At 43.6% G+C, this 20759-nt stretch overlaps 1 protein-coding gene and 1 long non-coding RNA gene across 8 annotated transcripts in view; one reads left to right on the top strand and one right to left on the bottom strand.

Moving 5' to 3' along the window:
* LOC139038040 (uncharacterized) overlaps positions 1 to 11239 on the bottom strand; it is a 49002-nt gene extending 37763 nt beyond the window's left edge. For all 5 annotated transcript variants that reach the window (XR_011490950.1, XR_011490952.1, XR_011490953.1 and 2 more), the window contains exon 1: positions 11151 to 11239. This is a non-coding gene — a long non-coding RNA (uncharacterized lncRNA). The remainder of the gene's footprint in view (positions 1 to 11150) is intronic.
* Positions 10914 to 20759, top strand: part of ITGA6 (integrin subunit alpha 6) — an 83273-nt gene continuing 73427 nt past the window's right edge. For 2 of the 3 annotated variants that reach the window (XM_070476013.1, XM_070476014.1), the window contains exon 1: positions 10915 to 11299. In XM_070476013.1, the coding sequence (XP_070332114.1) occupies positions 11118 to 11299 (182 nt within the window). In that variant the 5' untranslated portion in view covers positions 10915 to 11117. Of the gene's footprint in view, positions 11300 to 20759 lie in introns of all 3 variants that reach the window. The other variant, XM_070476015.1, reaches the window with a different exon arrangement.

The following is a 20759-nucleotide window of genomic DNA, read 5'->3' as shown; positions in this document are numbered from 1 at the left end:
TAAAGGGTCTGGAACTCAGGTAGGGCTTGGCTGGGTGATTCTTCTGTTTCATATGGTCTCCGTAGGGATTACTTGGTTTCCAGCTGGTGGCTGGATAGGTTTGTAGGGCCAAAGATAGTTGTAGGGCCCACTCCCACACCTGGCACTTTGGCACAGATGGGTAAAAAGCTGAACTCAATCAGCTACCCCTCCTCTGCCCTGCTCCAGGTTCTTTTATGGCTGTTCCATCATGGAAGGTGGACTTCTTACATGGTGGCTCAACATCCAAGAATGAGTGTTTCAAGAGTCCCAGGAATGAATGAACTATATGGTTCATTATGCTTTAGCCTGGAAAGTCCCAGAATGTCATATCTGCTTTCTTGACCAATTTTTATTGGTCAAAAAGTAACAGAGGCCAATTCAGATTCAAAGGTAAGTGAAATAGACCCCACCTGTCAATGAGAGGAATGTTAAAAATTTCTATGGTCATCTCAAGTTTGCCTCAAACACTTTCTTGTGATGGTATAGAAAGAATTCAGTATTATAAGTCATTTCTCAAATCCCTTACTCAATAAGGGGGAAAAAGTAAAGGAAAATTCTTAAGAAACTCTTACACACATACTGAGTATTAGTAAACCCTCATATTCATTGAGTGCTTAATAACATTCAGTAACAATTAAGAGATCTGTTCAATGAAATATATGACTGAGAGTAACTGCACAGATTTCAAGTAGATAGCACTTCGCTGACAATTTTGCTATCAACCTTGAATAAATCACAGAGAACTGATAAAACAATATAGTCTGTATGTATTAAACTGGGACTTAAACATTGGATGCCTTTTACTATTGTTTGCCTTGTAGTCTTTTATCTTATTGCTATAACCATATTCCCTCATGTACTGCCCATGTCTCCAGAATTCTACGTAAACTGTAATTGCGCCTTGAAAACATTTCATATCATCTCTACAGATGCAAACAGAATCCATTTCCTTCAGTGTTTTAATTTTCATCACAGTAAAAAATATCACATCTGTAGCACTGCTTCAAGTTCAGAAACCTCAGCTGTGTCTGCTAGGATACTCCATGCACGCTTGTCTCAGAAAACTTTTCCTGAGAAGGCCTAGCTGGCATAAGCATCCTCCCATGTAGGCATGTCCAGGTGTCATGAGAAGAGGCAGGGGGCAGAGCTGGCCCAGTTATGTACTGTTGTATACTATTGGGTGGATCAGGTGGTGGAGGAGGAGGTTACAGAAAGCTATCACCTGAATCTTTCCTACTTCGTGCCACCATGTCTTTCCTTTGTTTGGTGACTAAAGGACAAGGTAGACTGAAGGCGATAACACTGTTAGCATTTTGGGACAGCAAACCAAAGAGTGAAACAAACATAGTTTCCAATTTTGGGAACCTAGACTTTTTAGAACGTGGCTGCTTTCTTTGTTCAAAGGAGTTCTGGATTTGCAGCCATCATGCTCTCCTCTCTAATCCACCCTCCTCCTCTCCTCTCTCCCTCCAGTCTCCCCCAAATCTTTTGCTAAGAATGTCCACTTCAGATTAGGCAATCCACTTTCACTTTTTCTAGCTATCTTAGAATTATTGGCAAGATTATAGTATTAAAGAGCTTGAGTCTAAAATGGCACCTTGTTAAGTGGCTGACTTGATGCAGGGGTTTTCTATTTCCATGAGAATTACTGATCTTTAGAGGAATCTGGGTGGGGAGTATATGCCCTTTGAATAATGTGCATTATTGGGTATGCTCCTTTTTAAGTTCCTAATACAAGTATGACACACTTTCTTTAAAGCCCCTCCAACTTCAAAGAAGTCTTCTGGCATAAAAGTTATGATTGGTAAAAACCCTTAGGTACCCTGGTTGTGGTTTAGTTGCTAAGTCATGTCTGATTCTTGTGACCCCATGGACTGTAGCCTGCCTGGCTCCATTGTCCACGGGATTCTCCAGGCAAGAATACTGGAGTGAGCTGCCATTTCCTTCTCCAGGGGATCTTTCCAACCCAGGAACTGAACCCAGGTCTGCATTGTAGGCAGATTCTTTACCAATTGAGTTACAAGTCAGTCATTTTTTAATGACTTCCATTTTACAGGCTGAGTTATTGGTACTGAGGATACAAAGATGAATAAAGCATGGAACCTACTGTGAAGGAACTAACAGTTTAATAGATAGTTGTATAAGCAGATAAATCATAATATTACTCAATATGAAGTAGAAGAGAGGTATATGCTGAGTGTTGATAGAATCTGAAAAGGGAATGCCTGGGCAGATGGATAGGTTGTCTACTTAATGCTACTGTTTTCTTTGAATATTTATCCTAAGTGGCTGATGACTGGAGTGTATATATATATAATTTTCAATTAACATTTGAAAATATTTCAACTTTGGAATATATTTTAAAAATACACATAACCCTGAAACTATTTTTCCTGCATTTGAATCATTTAAAAAATACAGATTGAAAACTGTTTATAACCCCTAAAGACATTGCTAGATGACTGTGGTCAACACATAAAGAAAGTCTCAGAGAAATAGATGTACGAATTTTGGTTATTTACAGAGTGTAAATTAGGAAATTCTAATAGGCCTTCAAAATCAAAGAGCTGACTGTCTCCCATACTCTCTTACCTCCTTCTCAACCAATGTGGCATTTACCTGAAGGTTTCTGTAACCAACAGCAACTAGGGTTGGGTTGGCTACTTGGGGAAAGTAAACTCTTTCTGGAGCAATGGGGTGGAGACTCTATTTCCTACTAGGATCCAAGGCTGAAAAATTCACCGTGGCTCATTGCACTTGGTAGAGCACGAATCCCCCTGGTTAGCCTTTCTATGCTTCCACCCTCCTGTGAGCAGCAGGAATAAGTAGCATGTGTTCATGTATGGACACCCCAACCTATCTGATAAAGTGTGACTGCTAGTCTTTTCCTGCCAGAGAACAGCTTTGATTGAGATTATGTTTCATGAGCTGCTACAATTCCTTGTTTGGGAGGCAGGAAATTTGGTCTCAGTGGACTATTCGTCAGCCAAGGCTGAAAAAAGGTATGAAGGTGTGGTCTCAGTTATGAAGTCAGAAGGCGGGATATCCTGAGTCTTAATTTGGTGGAGATCCTGACATTCTCTCTTATCAAAAGTCCCTGCTTGATGTCTCCAGACATGAAATAGAACAATGCCTTTTGTTTTGTGGAGATGCATTGATCTTCACAGGTTTTGAAAACAAAATGTGGTCTAAGTATCAGTGAGTCCACTTTTCTGTCTTTCACCAGGGAGTATCTGGAAATACCTTGTATAATGCAGGACTGGTTAGCCTCTTAGTTTGGATCATGTGATCTGGGACAGCAAAGCTATTGTTATAGAAACATTCTTGGCTGTTAGGTGGTCTGAATTTCTTCATGCTTTTTCTCATTTCCTTGTTATTTGTTCTTTATAGTGGTTCTTTTTTTGTATTTGTTCTTTATTCTTAGGGCAGAATGTATTATATTGCCTTCAAGTGTGTTGTTGAATGTAGTAAGTACTAAATTATTTGTGTGCAAATGGCTTGCTTTCCAGATTCAAACATTTTGAACAAATTGTGAAGTTCAGGATCTGATTTCCCTATGAAGTGTCTGATGATTCATTTTAAGTGGTAGAAGCTGCTTTAATATTAGCAGCAAGATATGTTTGATAAGATAAAGCTAGAACAAAATAACAATAATTTTTATGTTGGCTATGACTTTTGATAATCCTTAGCACTAACTTCCCCTGGTCAATCAGATTGTGGAAATAAGAAGATAAGGATATGTTTGGAAATGTCCAGCTTTCATCTCTTTCTACTACCAGGATTCCCGGCTGACTAGAGAAAGTCCTCTGAACTTTTTCTCTTTCAAACTTACGATATTAAATTTAGAACCCATTGTTGCTCCTGCAAAGACTGGAAGGAGATGGAAGTGGTCCAGAGTCAGGGTTAAGCACAAACTTGCTTCCTTCCAAACCTCAGGCACTGAGAAACTATGATATGACAGAGATTATTTGCTAAACTATGATAAGAAGGAATGGCTTATCCTGACCACTTACATCAAGTGAATGTGGGATGCAGGTGGCCTCATTCACATGCCTCCTCTTCCTATGTATCTCTGACCTGAAGCCCTCTCTTTTTCTACATTCTAGTATATTTTCTTCTTCATTTTCACAGCTACTATTCTATTCAGCCCATATTTATTTATTTATTTATTTATTTATTTAGATAGGCTGACATGATTTTTTTTTAATTTTTTATTTTTTTTTAGAAACGACAGAAGTTTATTTGTCAAGGCAAAAATTCAGCTACTATGCAAGTCAGATGCCTTTTTGAGGCACTTATTTGACTTCTAATTCTGATTTTTAAAAAAATTTTTTTCCATTTATTTTTATTAGTTGGAGGCTAATTACTTCACAACATTTCAGTGGGTTTTGTCATACATTGACATGAATCAGCCATGGAGTTACATGTATTCCCCATCCCGATCCCCCCTCCCACCTCCCTCTCCACCCGATTCCTCTGTGTCTTCCCAGTGCACCAGACCCGAGCACTTGTCTCATGCATCCCACCTGGAATTCAGCCCATATTTAATAGCAGACCTTGTGCTCTCACAATGTCTCACACATGTAATCTCATTAAATTCTTACAACAATCTGGTGAAGTAAGATTTCTGGCCATTTCACAGATTAGAAAACTGAGTCCTAGTGAAGTAGAGGACCTGCTCTAAGCCCTCTCCTGGGAAGTGGGTGAAGCTAAGCTGGTTCTCTTGAGTGCTTGCGTTGACCTGAATTAATACACTCCAGAGAACACTAGGTTAAGTTCTAACTGATTCTAACAAGAATCAGCTTGTCTTTTTTTTTTTCTTCCCAGTGAAGATATTTTTATAGAAAGCAAGAAAAAATTTTAAAAATGTCTCCTGTAAGTTCAGCCTGTCAAGACTGCATTTGTGTGGCAGGAGATACACACAGCTTCATGTTTGTTTCTGATGATGGTAGGGATGGAAAGCCAAATTTTCCAGTGGGGGTTTCACCTCAGCGTTGGGAGTTCAATTTTAAATTTAACTTGATTCATTTAAAGTCTGAGTTTATTTCTGGCTGGCTAGCAAAATGTGGCTTCTGGGCTTAGAAAAATTCCCTCAAAACAAATTTGAAAAAAGAATCCCACCTAAAGTGGCAATGTGAAATACTATACAACATTTAATGAGTTAATAATAAGGGAATGAAAAACATTCAAATTAAATTTACTTTAAAATAGATCTGGTGAACATAAGGGTCTATTGATGGATGAGTGGATAAAGAAAATGTGATATATATGTCATACATATATATATATATATATATATATATCACAATGGAATATTAACCAGTTGTAAAAAAGAAAGAAATGCTGCTGTTTGAGACAACATGGACGGACTTTGAGGGCACTGTGCTAAGTGAAATAAATCAGACAAAGACAAATAACTGTAGGATGTCACTTATATGCTGAACCTGAAAAAAAAAAAAAAACTCAGAGAAACAAAGAACAGATTGAAGATTACCAGAGGTGGGTGGTGAGCGAAATGGTGAAAGTGGTCAAAAGAAACAAACTTCCAGTTCATAAGATAAATAGGTTGTGAGGTTGTAATACACAGCATGGTGACAACAGTTAACTATACTGGATATCTGAAAGTTGCTAAAATAATAAGTCTTTAAGCTCTCCTCACAAGGAAAAAAATTGTAACTCTGTAAGGTGATGCATGTTAACTAAACTGACTGTGATCATTTCATAATATACACATATACTAAATCATTATATTGTATACCGTAAATGTATACAATGTTCTATGCCAACTGTATCTTAATAAAACTGGAAAAATGAATAAAATGGAACTGGGTGTTAAAGTAGAGTTGGCAATTTGTATTCTCTTGATCCTAACCAAAGGCAGATTGGCTCCTATAAAATGTGCTGTGACTTAGAGCAAAAAAAAGCCAAACTGAAAAGCATTAAAGTTCAGTGTAGAAGGAAAACCCCTGAACACATATATAGAGACAAAGCAATTTAGGAAAAACTTTTTTTTTTCCTGAAACAAAAAATAATCTACCACTGAACAGTTTAAATTCAAGTTTGGAACAGTTCACAATGTATATATATATTTATATTTATAAGTATAATTTATATTTTAAATAAATATAAATTATATATTTATATATATATTTTTTCATACATAATGTACAATATATATTAGATTTATAAATATATAATAAACATATATTTATAAATATATGTATATAAATATATATGTATATAAATATAAATATATAAATATAAATATATGTATATAAATATAAATAAACATAAATTATATATTAAATATAAACTATATAAACTAGTTTTCAAAACTAAAGATATACCACGGGTCAGTGCCTAACTTGTAAAAGCCAAATTTTTAAAGCTTGTTGTACACGGGTGAAAGTTCTGGTTTGGACACAACACTCTTTTTCTAATATTTATTTTTATTTATTTATTTGGCTGCACTGGATCTTGTGGCATGCTAACTTTATTTATCCCTAAGGCAAGGCATTACTTTACCAACAAAACTCTGTCTAGTCAAAGCTATGGTTTTTCCAGTAGTCATGTATGGATGTGAGAGTTGGACTATAAAGAAAGCTGAGCGCTGAAGAATTGATGCTTTTCAACTGTGGTGTTGGAGAAGACTCTTGAGAGTCCCTTGGACTGCAAGGAGATCCAACCAGTCCATCCTAAAGGAGATCAGTCCCTGAATATTCATTGGAAGGACTGATGCTGAAGCTGAAACTCAAATACTTTGACCACCTGATGCAAAGAGCTGACTCATTGGAAAAGACCTGATGCTGGGAAAGATTGAAGGCAGGAGGAGAAGGGGACGACAGAGGATGAGACGGTTGGATGGCATCACCAACGTGATGGACGTGAGTCTGAGCAAGCTCTGGGAGTTGGTGATGGACAGGGAGGCCTGGCCTGCTGCAGTCCACCGGGTCACAAAGAGTCAGACATGACTGAGCGACTGTACTGAACTGAAGGTGAGGTGACTCTGTGTGGGGGGAGGGATGCCATCATCTCTACTTTGTAGCTGGGGAAGCTGAAGTGGAGAGAGATTCAATGATTTGTTTAAGGTCACCTGACTGGTGTAGAGCAGAGATGGGATTTGAAGGACTTGGGTTCCACAGAGCACATGCTAATCACTCTGACAAATGGCCTTCATTAAAGGGCTGCAGGGAGTATGTGAAGCTGTTGATATAGAACACAACCACAGAAGAATAAAGTGATATTTTAATAGTTTCCATGTTGTCTAAATGCAGCAAATATGATATCCTTGCTATTGGTGATGATGAAGTCAACAGAACAAGGAACCTGAGAGCAAAACTGATTAAAGTAGGTCCCAGGAAATGTAAAATATATCAGGCATGATGTGAGTTCCTCAGAATCTACAAGGGTAACCCATAGTTTAAAATTATTGCAAGCTCCTCCACCAAAAGTGGGATATAGAACAACAAAATTTCTTGTGTAAAGTGTATTGGTAAAATACAAGAATTCAAAAGCTGTCAACTGAGCAAATGCCTCTGTTCATTGCTTTCACTGTTTTTTTAGTTAAAGTCTTCAGTTTGTAAAATTTCTTCTATGGTATCATCACAAAAGGCCTATGACACAATTTTGTCATAACTGGATTTGTGCCCTTTGGATTTCTTATCCATAAGTGTGTGTGTGTGTGTGTGTGTGTGTGTGTGTGCGCGCCATACACATATACACATGCCATCTGATGGTCAGCATACCTTTATTATCAAGCTATCTTTCTCCCTTTGGTTCGACAAGTTTCTTCTTTTTTCAGATTCGTTTTCCTTATAACTGTGTACCTCCCTCCTCAGATCTTTCCTTCATAATTTCTAGATTTCTTGATTCTTTCATTCCTTTGGCCCAAAAGGCTGACAGTGTCCTCAGCAGATCCTGAAGGACTTATAAGTCTCCCTTTTCTAAGACACTTCTTATTTCACTCTTACCTCTATTTACCACAGGATTGACAACTAATTCACAAAACACGATTGTTACAGTTAATCAAGAAGAAGGGGACAATCTTCAAAGGGATTATTATTAAGGGCCCAAGTTTGACTCAACTTCAAGTGTGTTTGGCATCACAGCCAGAGGTAGGTGGAAGGCAATAGTCATATGTGATGGACATGTGGCACACTCCAGAACAAGACTCTCATCCTTTTCTTCCTTTATTCCTCACTTCTCCTACACAAGAATTATTCATTAGTAGCACAATATTTTTGGCTTCCCAGGTGGCTCAGTAGTAAAGAATTGCCTGCAGTGCAGGAGATGCAGGAGACGTGGGTTCGATCTCCAGGTTGGGAAGATCCTCTGGAGAATGGAATGGCAACCCACTCCAGTATTCTTGCCTGGAACACTCCATGGACAGAGGAGCCTGGAGGGCTGCAGTCGATGGATCACAGAATCAGACATGATTGAGCAACTGAGCACACAGCACTATATTTAAATTTAACATTATATAAAATTTCAATTTGAGCTCAGTTGATATTTGCGATCAACTAGCTAACTCTGGCTATTCAGACATCATCCACTAAATGTATCTTGGGGAAGAAGCAAGATTATTCTTGGAAGCAGGGTGTGATATTTGGTATAGTTAACAGCTGTTATGACATGGGCACACCCAATTAGAAGATGCCCTTGTAGTGCCAGGCAGGGCTTAGGGCTCAAACCTATTAGTTGCTGAACTGTGGGTAAGTTGGCAGGTCACAGGAAAGTGGCCAGGGTGGGGCCGATTGAATTTGGGGAGCTCAGGGCATAGCTTTTATCTACCAGTTCAGGAGTATTTCAGCAACCATTACAGCCCCATCAGTGGCTCCTGCACTAAGGTTGTGCTCTAGCTGTAATAGCTGGGACCTCTGGAATAGTATGTGTTTAACATGAAAAAGAAAGGTTAATTTGCATGAAAAATCATATCACAGGTGTTTCTTAGTTTGCTAGATTATAATCTGCAATAGTTTCTCAATCTTATCACGGTTACCACGTACAGGTTAAGCCAGTATGACCTTCAAGACTGTCTACCAAACTTGACTATATTTGACTGAAAGTATTGATTGGAAGAAGAATTGATGCTTTTGAATTGTGGTGCTGGAGAAGTCTCTTGAGAGTCCCGTGGACTGCAAGGAGATCAAACCGGTTGATCCTAAAGGAAATCAACCATGAATATTCATTGGAAGGATTGTTGCTGAAGCTGAAGTTCCAATGCTTTGGCCATCTATGCAAAGAGCTGACTCAATGGAAAATACCCTAATGCTGGGAAAGATTGAAGGCAGGAGGAGAAGTGGGCAGAAGGGGATGGGATGGTTAGATAGCATCACTGGCTCAATGGACATGAATCTGAGCAAACTCTGGGAGATAGTGGAGGACAGAGGAGCCTGGTGTGCTATAGTCCATGGGGTCCCAAAGAATTGGACACAACTTAACAACCGAACAACAACTGATTGGGAGAGAAGTGGGACATACCCCACTTGTGGCAGCTGTTACCACCTGTGGACCCTTGTCATGTTCAGGTGGTTTTTCTGTGTGGTACAGGCTGCTCCCTTGGTACAATACCCCTTGAGGCCACATGGCACGTGATCCTGCCGCCTTCTCCCCACATGCATATTCAGAGCTCCAACTCTTCCCTAGGACTGACTCAGCTTCTATTTCCAAAGTAGGGATGTAAGATCAAGGCAGGCTCCCCAAGGCATTCCAGGAATCTTTGGGCTAGCACTTTCGGCAGACTGCTGAAGGCCATGGACCCCTTTACAGAACAAGGTTTTTAAATGCGTAAAATAAAATACATAGGAATATAAAGGAAACCAATGCTAAATATTAGGAAGGAAATAATATTAGTTAAAGGATTAGTGAAAATAAAAATGTAAATTTTGTTGTCATCCAAATTCAGAGTAACCTGAATTCTCTCTCCTCCTGGGTTAAGAACCCCTGCAGGATAAAGTCACCCCAGGGGTCAACATCTCACTAGAGGCCCCACCCCTTGTGCTGGAGGCTGGAGCCTTTAGGCCACCCACACTGATCTCAGCTCAGTCTCTAGGCTGGGAAATTCTCCTCCCAACTAGTTCTGGGAATTTGGGGCAGGAAGGAAGGGCTCCTGAGCGCCTGGGTGCCACTTTAAATAACTCTTCCTTCACTGAAGAGGACCTTCTCAGCCTGGGAATACCTAGAAATCAAGTTTTAAGTTGCCTACACCAGTGTGATCTTTCCCACAAACTCTCCTTTCCACCTGGACGCAGATCCCTGGAGGCACTGGGGCAAGGCTGAGCTTCAGTTTTCTCATCTGCAAAAAGAAAATACCCACCTCATAGGATTGCTAGGAGCATGAAATGAGATAATAGCTGTGCCTTGTCAATTACACATCCCTCTTAATATCTGTGCTGTTATCGTTTTTTGACGTTAGGTCTTGAGGACCGAGGACAATCTAAACAGCTCCAGTCCCCAAGTACCGGGCCCGCCTTAAGCGCTCCATTAACACTTGTGGAATGAATGAACGCAGCCTTTGCACGTGGGTCGGCGAGCACCAGGGGCTCCCGGCCATTAAGGCGGGCGCATCACCACCACTTGTTTTTAGAACAGGTAGTAAACGCCTTTCCGGCTGTGTACCGAATGGCAACCACAATTCAAGCACTTTACTTCAGGAGGACCCGCAGGCTGGGACTGCCGGGCCCGCAGCTCGCCTCCGGGTCTCCCCAGCGGCTCCCCGACCAGGTGTGGGGGTGGCGGGGGCGGCGCGGAAGGACAGCGCCGGGTCGCACCGCAGCCGGGCGGGCCGCAAAGGTGCCGGCGGCGGGCTCTCGAGGAGGGGCCAGGGGGTGGGGAGGGCCGGGGCGGGGCCGGCGTCCTCGTCACTTGATAAAACGCCTGCGAGTCTCCAGAGAACAACGGGCTCATTCAGTGGTCGGGAGCTGCCCGCGAGGGGGAGCGGCCGGGCGGAGAGTGCGACTCGTCCCGGGGGTGGGGCCGGGCGCGGCGGCGAGAGGAGACCGAGGTGGCCGCGGCGGCAGCGGCGCTGTAGCCCCGAACCCGGCCCGAAGCGCAGGGCGGCCGCGCAGTTTCCCGCTCCCCTCCCGGTGCGCCGGCCCATGGCGGCCGCGGGGCGGCTGTGGCTGCTTTACCTGTCGGTGGGGCTCCTGCCGCGGCTCGGCACCGCCTTCAACTTGGACACCCGCGAGGACAATGTGATCGAGAAAACCGGGGACTCCGGGAGCCTCTTCGGCTTCTCGCTGGCGATGCACTGGCAGCTGCAGCCTGAGGACAAGCGGCTGTGAGTTCCCGACTCTGCCCACCCCACCCGGGCCCCGGCCCACGCGCGAACCCGGTCGAAGGCGCTCCGCGTTCCCGCCGGCCGGCCCTGTTGGGTCCGGCACTCCGCAGGCTCCGGGGGGAGCGGGGCCCGGCGCCCCGCGCGCGCTCCCCTCCGGCCCCGCCTGGCGCGGCGCCTTCCCCAGTTCAGCCCCGGAAAGAACCCGGGGGCCGACTCTGCACACCGCGGCCCCGGTGCCAGGCGGGGCTGTCCTCAGACCCGGGAGAGTTTACTTTTTTTTTTTTAAAACAAAGTGCTTTCCGGCGATCCTTCCCTCCGGGCATGTTTGCTGGGAACCCGGCAGGTGGCACGCTTTGCTGAGCTTCACGTGTGTGTTGAGCGGGGGGTGACTTGGGGTGGAGGGGGGTCGCTGTTTCGCTGCGGTGAGATGACTGAGAGGGTCGTTAGGGAGATCCAGGCCTTTCCCAAACTCACAGAGAACCCCCCGGCAGACTCGTGCGCCTCGCAGAAGTTGGAAAGCCACCTTTCATCACGTCCTGCGAGGCTTTCCCCGAAGGGCGGGTTCCCCGGTAGGCGAGACTTTTACACGCCTCCGCCGCTTTTAAAAAGATGGCACCAACCAAGCACCTGTTCGGCAGAACTAGATCAGCTGAGAAAACAAGACCCTGTTAGCGGTGTGGCCGACCCCCCGCCCCCACCCCGCACCAGCCACAAAGCGTCCGGCGCCACCCGAGACCCGGGCCCCAGCCCTCGGAGGCCCTGCCGAGGGGTTAAAGCAAAATGTCCGATCTAGGTTGGGGGCTTTGCAAACGAGGTCTGGAAGTGACAACCCCCGACCCCCCCAGCACCGCGGCACAGCGGTGCTCCTCCGGGGAGAAAGTGGAGGCCGGTGCTCGTAGCTTCTCCTTTTCTTTCTTAGACAGTGTTTGGTTCTCACATGATCAAACTGTTTAGGCAGGAGAGGGTATTTGGGAGCTTAGTGGCCTTAATCGCCGTGCGGCCGCATTCTTGATCTGGGCTACCGAAAAATAAACTCACAAAAGGTTACCCACCTCCCCCCGCCAGCCCTTCGGTTGAGCTGAGGTCCTTCCAGGACCAACAGACCAAAGAATGCAAAGTACACCCACAGAGGAGAGGACGTTAGGAGAGGGGAATGGGGTTTTAGGGCCGCAGGGAACATCTTGATTTCAGTAATTAACAACTTCGGAATTGGTGAAGGTTCTAGGTGCCTGAATCTTAAAGTCAGATTTTTCTAATAATACCTACCAGTGAAGCAAAGGAATTAGTAGGGGGTGGGAAGGCCGAGGGGTGGTCTGCAGGCCTGAGCAGCTGCTTATATTCTGTTTTCTCTCAGCAGAAATAATTGTGATGCTGTAAATTTGAAATGAAAAGTGGTGTCTGTTAACTCAGTTAATGAATGATGTTTGGTGTCTCTGAGTACTTGAATGTGTAGATGAGCATTCACCTATATGGAGAATGAACTTGTTAGTGCAGAAATGACCACGGGCCAGCAGAGGGAATATATTCTCTTTGGCATGCTCTGCACCGGTCCTCTACTGAAGCTGGTGGTTTCCTTGAAACACTGGTTCAAGCAAACATTGTGAAGGGGAAGTACTGGGGCGGAAAGTTATCTGTGGAGGTGGAGATTTGCAAAAGGTAGTTTCAGCCAGGATCTCTGTTGTCACCAAGGTTAGCGGTGTGCTTGCTCAAACTTGTTCTGCTTGGTGGGCTTCTCTGCTGTTAGACCTGCTGCAGGTATGTAAGAGGAAGCCTGTGTTTGGGGGCTGATGCCTGCTGGAAATGCTCTTCTTAGGGACTGACAGAGAAGAGTGGCCCACTTTAAGGAAACTGTATCTTTCTTTGGACCTGAGAGTGTGCCCACTCTAGGGGGCTGTGATTTATGTCAAGTGCCACGCCCCCACCTTCTTTTGGTAAAGTAATCTAGCAGCACTGGCCTCACCCAGGAGAACCAGTACACACAGGCCATACCCATATTAGTTAATATCACCTTTGTCAGTAAAGGATGTGGGTGTAAAGTAACAGCCAGTGAGGTTGAGACCCCACAGCTTGTGGGCCAGCTTCCTAAACTCTGCACTTACTGGGAGTATTTCAGGGCACTGGTGAGAGAGACCTAAGCTCAAAATTCCTTCTTGGTATTTTGCAGCTGTTACTTTGAGCTTTGGTGTTTTTATCTGTAAAATGGAGCTATTACTGCTCAGTAGGCTTGTTGTTAGGATTGAGAGAGAACATGCAAAGTGCCTAATTCCTGCCTGGCATGGGTATTTGCTGACTAAATGGTGGTTGTTAATGGTGATGCATTTAGAAACAGTAACTAAATTCCTCCTGTGTGCCTGCGACTGGCAGGTGTTAAACATCCTAGGAGTCTTACTCTGCTAAAGAGTGAAGTTGAAGGTTATTGGCATTGGGTATGTTAAACTTAATCACATTTATGAACCCCATTTTCAAAGCATTTTAACTTTAATCAATCTTAGATTTACAACAAAAGTAAATTTCTCAAACAAGGGGCTTCATTGAGGTGGAAGAAGTAAAATATCAAAGATGTGTGAGCATATCAGATGAATGCAGCGTTGTGGGAACAAACCATAGATTTTTGTGGGTTTAACTTTCTACAATGCTATTTAAATATTTCATATCTTAAACTCTAAGATTTTATAACAGAATAATATTGTATCTGAGAGCCTTAAAACATGTTTGTTGTTGTTGTTTAGTTACTAAGTCGTATCTGGCTCTTTCTTTGTCCTTAAGATTTTCCAGGCAAGAATACTGGAGTGGGTTGCCATTTCCTTCTCCAGGGTATCTTCCTGACCCAGGGATCAAACCCACATCTCCTGCTTGGCAGGCAGATTCTTTACGTCTGAGCCACTGGCTATTCCTAAAACTTTGGGGACTGTAAACTGAAATAGAGATCATAAAACTTCACTGGGCTTTTTAGGCTAGATAGTAAAGAAGTTTGGCTCAGTTACTGAGGTCGGGATCTAAGGTTGAGTCACCCCAACTAGGTAGAAAGTATGGGATGGCATCTCTTGGTATGTCCATCTTGTGCGTCAGCCCTCTTTACTCTTCTGGGAGGAGCTGAGTCTCTGTGTGATTGCAGGACCGAATCCAGAAGGAATAGATCTTTAAGTTATTATCTGTGATGCTGGGCTTATCCCAATTGACATTTTCTTTCTGGGAACTTCCTGATCTCCACTGTCTTCCTAAGGCCCACCAGGCCTACTGTCGCTTCTGTTTTGACTCTTAACAATGTTTGCTCTTGGTTTTTCTCACAGTTGTGATGCTCTTGCTCTTAAAATCATGTTTACTGAACTAGAGATCATCTAGTCCAGCTAGCTCCCTTTATAGATGAAGAAACTAAAGCTGAAAGTTAAAGAAATGTCTATAGTCTCATGAGTGCTTAAGCAGAATCTTAACAGAATCTGGATTTGAACTTGGCATTTCTGACTCACGCTCATTTCACCTCTAAAAGGAAAAGTCAGACGTGTCCTTCAGACCTGGAGAAATTGAGTTTTGGAAATGTACTATGTTAGGTTGATTTATTAAACCGCTCCCCACGTGGGTCAGGGCTGTCTATTTAAATATCTGTGCCTGGACTCTCTTCCTATGGACACTTATTCCAGCTGGCCTTGGATCAGCTTCTGGGTCCTTCCTTCTTTGCCTGTCATTCCTTCCCCTTCTGAAAAAGCCCAGTGAGGAGCCAGCTGGGGATCAGAACTGTCCAGGATGTGTACCTAAGCACTTGCTTCCTTGCATTCATTCAGAGTGCCATGTGGCCCAGGGCCATCGTCCAGGAACTGTCTCGGTCACCTTGAGTCCCGAGAGTGGAGAAAGAGCCAAAATGGGCAGGGAGACTTAGAGGAAATCTTAGGATTCTGCAAGAAAGCAGAAATAGACAAGTTTAATTTTAACACAGGCTGGTCTCATGAGTCCATCCAAGTCATGACTTAGGGTTTACAAAGAAAAAAAAAAAGTATTTGTGTGATATGAATAATAATGTCAGGAAAGTCAGGTGAAATGCTCATGTAAAAAAGCTTTACATTATTTTAAAGAAGCAGTTACTGTGTTCTTAGTTGTATAATTCCCTATTTTAGCATAACAATATTGTTGTTCAGTGGCTCTAAGTCTTATCAACTCTGTGACTCTATGCACTACAGCACGCCAGGCTCCTCTGTTCTCAACTATTGGAATTTGCTCAAATTCATGTCCATCGAGTTTGGTGGTGCTGTCAGTAATATCAGGATTTAAGCTTTGTCACCAAATAGTACTGGAACTGTGATGCATGGATGCACTTAGACCTTGACTCAGCATAGGGACAGAGTAACAGGTGAATGACCTGACACTTTCAAGGTAGGTACTGGAAACATAATGGATCATACTATCCTGTGCTTAGATGACAGGGTCAGTTTTACCTGAAACACTGGTTAGTTCCAAGTCAGTCCATCCTGAAGAACATCATCATGTTGTAAACCAGTTTACCTTTCTCCATGAAAGCCTTTTGGGCCCAACCCATGCTACATCATGTCTTCTTCCTTTGAATGTCTGTAGTCCTTCGTGTCCGGAGAAGGCAATGGCACCCCACTCCAGCACTCTTGCCTGGAAAATCCCATGGACGGAGGAGCCTGGTAGGCTGCAGTCCATGAGGTTGCTAAGAGTTGGATACGACTGAGTGACTTCACTTTCACTTTTCACTTTCATGCACTGGAGAAAGAAATGGCAACCCACTCCAATGTTCTTGCCTGGAGAATCCCAGGGACGGGGGAGCCTGGCGGGCTGCCGTCTATGGGGTCGCACAGAGTTGGACACGACTGAAGTGACTTAGCAGCAGCAGCAGTCCTTCGTGTCACGTGCCTGACAGCTCTGATGGTTTTGTATTATTTAATTCTGTAATATTTAATTGTTGTCTGCCATTTTCAGAGTATGGGCTAATCCCGTCCAGGTGGATAATAGGTTATGTGAGGGCAAGGGTCTTAGGTTCATTTCTTTGCCTGATAGCACCTTGATATGCTTTGCAAATAAAATGGAGTCATGACATACACTCAGTCTAACTTGTGCAATCAACTTTTCCAGCTCAGGGTAGAGAGGGAGAAATCCCTTTATTTAATGGTCTGCACTTCCCTAACTTACCTTAGACATTGGTCTCTGCTGCCTCCAGGGAAAGGGGAGCTATAGTGGTAATGCAAAGAGACATCAAAGAGCTTCAGTTCAGTTCAGTCGCTCAGTCGTATCCAACTCTTTGCTCAAAGAGGTTAACTCTTGGTTTTTTGAGTTCTCAAGGGCCCAAGGCCTTGCTAAGGGATTTTTATGAGTGATTTTTAATTGCACTTGACTTTTGCCTTAAAGGCACACTTTATAACTTAACCCCAGAAATACAGGCTGACCTATACTGCCCTGGGTACTGAGATCTGCTGGTTGTTAAATCAAGACTACATAGAGAAGGGTGGCTGTAGACTAAGGTCCTGAAGCTACTTGACAAGGGTGTGGGGGTCAAATGGAAGGGCACGTGTGAATTGATGGCTAAGCATTAATTACTCATGGTCAGTAAGGGGGTCTTGGATACATGTGGCTCTTTAAGTGCAGTGGTGGGGTAGCTGCTAACCCCTTCCAGTGAGAGTTGTAGAATGGTGATCCAGGTGGTCCACGGGTCAGAACCAGAGTTCTAACGGCCTTTTGAGAGAGTGATCAAGTTGAGCCCCTTAGTAATGGGCCCTGGGAGCAGGGCCAGCCCCCTTCCGTGTTTGGGTACAAGTTTAGAATCAAATGATTTTATCTACAAGGAACTTTCCGGGTTCTCAAACCTGGCTGGTCATCAAGGTAACTTGGAGAATCTCTTTGTAAAAATATAATTTGAGGCTTGCTAAGTTGTGTCCAACTCTTGTGACCCCATGAACTGTAGCCTTTCAGGCCCTTCTGTCCATGGGATTCTCCAGGCAAGAATACTGGAGTGGGTTGCCATTTCCTTCTCCAAATTTGAGCTCAGGCCACGTCTATTATACCAGTTTCTATAGATGTGATCTAAGAATCTGTTTATAACATTTTCTAAGTTTGAGCTAGATGAGCTTTCCGTTTTTGCCCAGAAGGAACACAATATAATGCATCAGAGCAGATTCTAGAGCTGGAGTCTGAATCCCAGTGGATGGGATCAAGTCCTTCTCTACCATTTCCTGCTGTACGTTGTGCAGAATACTTAACATTCTGCTCCCCATGCCAGTGTGTAGCGGTTTTCCCCCACACACCATCAAACCATCCTCAGATACCAGTCAACTCGGTTCTGTCAGTCTGCCTGGAGATAGCATCAGATCCCACAGATTAAGGGCTCAGTATTACATGACTGCCTCCCCTACTTCAGATGCCCATGTCAAGTCCAAGTTGTACCCTGGGCTTCTGACAGACTGGCTATAGATTGGAATTTCCCACCATCCCTTCCTTGGGTTTGATTAATTTGCTGTAGTGGCTCACAGAACTTGGAGAAGCTTCTTCTTCTTCTTTTTTTTTTTTTTTAACTAGATTACCAACGTATTATAAAAAGATATAACTCAGGAACAGCCAGGTGGAAGACATGCGTAGGGCAAGGTATGGAGGAAGGGTATAGAGTTTGCATGGTCTCTTCCAGCATGCCACCCCCACCCCCAAATCTCCATGTGGTTTCCAACCCCAAACTTCTCCAAACTCCATCCTTTTGAGTTTTTATGGAGGCTTTGATATATTAGGCACAGTTGATTAAAACATTAGCCATTGCTGATTAAACTCAACCTCCAGCCCTACCTCCTCCCTGGAGGTCAGGAGGGTGGGACTGAAAGTTCCAGCCCCCTAATGAAGTGCCTGGTTCTCCTGGCAATCAGCAGCCCTCCTTAGGTGCAGGCGGAGCCACCTCATTAACATAACAATAGACACCTTTGTCGCTCTTCTTACTTGGCAAATTCCAAGGGTTTTAGGAGCTCTGTGCCAGGAACACTAGATGAAAACCGAACATATATTATTATAAATCACAACACCTCATCCCTCTAGGTCTCTTTCCTCAGCTGTAAAATGAGGATAATTGTACCTTAGACTAGTCCTGACTCAGAGTAAGCACTTTGTGCATGTTAAATAAATGTGGAAACCAAGACAGTGAGAGGTGAAGTGCCCATGACATGTTGGGCGAGTTGGTTCTCAGTCCACCGCTTCCACGCTGCCTGGTTTGTGTGGGTGTACTTTCTCTTGGGGGCATCGATTGTGATGATGTTCAAGTGGCCATCCTCCCTCTGCCTCTGTCCTACAGTTACCATGTTTGGAAAGTACATCTCAGAAGAACCATACCTTGTGGTCTTTTGGTAGCCATGGTGCAGTAGATGAACACCAGCAGGGTTTCCACAAGCAGTGGAGATGAATGGGCAGACTGGTGCAGGAATGATGGGCAGGGACTTTGGGCGTAGCGTACCTACAGAGGGTGGCTTGTGCATGTTCAGGCTGGAGTTATTCATAAGGAATACCAAATGTCTGGTTTCTAGATCTTCTCAGACCTCTGTGACTTGGAAAGTCGCACTCCTCCACTCCCATTCCTGGCAGGCTGGGTGGTGTATACTCCGCCCAGGGCTGGGCTGGTGATGATTTATTTTTCTTAGTTCTTTGTTCGGCATTAATGTATGATAGGAAGGAGCCTGTGCAGAGCTGGATCTGATTTGTCAGTGATGAAGCTGCCTAAAGTTGAGAGATGCATGGACAAAGTGTGGAAGTCATGTTTTAGCAAATTTTTGTTTATTAAACTGGTATTTAGAATTGCACACAGATTTCTTGGAACTAAATTAAGAGGCTAATTGTTAATTAGTTGTGAACTTCACCAGTGTTGGTCCCTGTTAGTCTCGTAAGAGGGTGGAATGATCACCATCTAAATGAATGCAGTCTGGCTTTTCCATTTTAATCAACAGGGCAAGACTGTTCGGAATCAGCTCACCTGTTGCATAGTTGGTGTGTTGTCGGAGTGACGCCTTCCTTAGGCCGCAAGGTAGCCGCTGCCCTTCCCCACACCACACATCCACATCTACATGTGCTGGATTCTACTATTGAATACTGCTGTCACTTCATCTAATCCCAAATTGGCGAAAAGACTGTAGGAAACTTTTAAGTCTTAAAAACCAATTAAGTGGTAAGGACGACTGTTCTGAATTAGCTGGAATGGGGAAAGTACCATGAAAGAAAGTGCAGAAGGCAAAAACAAGGGACATGAAGCCATGGTTGTCTGCTCTCATGTTTATCTGCCAACCAGCTGGATATGTTTTGCATGTCATACAATCCGAAGATTACTTTTTTTGAAAAGGCTTTCAGATATGAGAAAAACCTTTTAGAGAAACAGGCTTTATAAGCTTGGGAGTATAGAAATAAAAATAAACCTTGGTATAATTTGCAAGGGGCATACTGGTGATACGTAGGATAAACAGAGCACAGGGTAATGCCTCTTTACCCTTGGTCTGTGCTTGTTCTGCTTGGTGATATCAGTGTTGCTCCAGTTTCTTTATATTGAAAAGGACATTCATTTGTACTGAGGTTATTTTAATCATGTGTGTATGTCTGAGAGAGAGAGAGAGAGATACACATGATAATAAATGTTTCGGACCCAGAGAGTAGAATGTCACTGAACTGTACGTCTCCTGGACCAAATAACCTTTTCTGTTTGCGGAATCAGAGTCCTTGTCTTCAGAGTATACTGCCATCGATCAAGGGATCAGTCTTCTGTGGTCCTGATAAAGCAACGTGATGTGAAGTTAACTGGAGCATCCCATCCACGGGAGCTGTGGTGTATATATGGAACGGTAGTTCCTTAGTATGAATAGCCCACTGGGTAGCACAGGGAATTTGAAGTTTTGTATTCCCTCTCTTTGCTGAGGAAAGTGAAAAGAATTTTTTTTCCCTGGGTTCCTTTCCCACTGATATGACCCCTCCCTCCCACCCCACTTCCTGACAATGTAGTTCTATCTGTCCCTTGAGTACAAAAGGAAATAGAAATGTTTAGAATTCTACAAGGCCCAGAGAGATTGGAGATAGGTAGGAGAAGATATTTAAAATACCTGGAGCAAATGTGTGTTGAAAACCTGTTGTTTGGGCTTTAGGAATCCAGAGGCCTTGTGGTGGTTAGAGAGAGTAGGCCCCAGGCCAACTTAGAACAGTACTCAGGAAAGTTGAGAGCTGGCTTTCAGATCGGGTGATAAAGAGTCTTATGGAAACCTGCAAGTGCAAAAGGAGGTGGATCTGGACTCTGTTGGATCTTCTAGAGGCTCAAGGATAGAGTCCTGGGGAGAACAGAAGGAGAAGCCTCTGAATTAGATGGTCCAAACCTCAAGAGAGGACTTTGGGGGCCAGGTGGAGACGTGTTTGACTGCCAAGCACATAGTAAAATCTTTTCAGATTGCATATAAGATCAGCCAGTTTAGAAAGAAAAGTACTTTCTAAGCCTTGTATTCAGAAAGGG

The sequence above is a fragment of the Odocoileus virginianus genome, chromosome 13 (assembly GCF_023699985.2).
Source record: "Odocoileus virginianus isolate 20LAN1187 ecotype Illinois chromosome 13, Ovbor_1.2, whole genome shotgun sequence".
NCBI lineage: Eukaryota > Metazoa > Chordata > Mammalia > Artiodactyla > Cervidae > Odocoileus > Odocoileus virginianus.
This window is presented reverse-complemented; position numbering and strand designations above follow the sequence as displayed.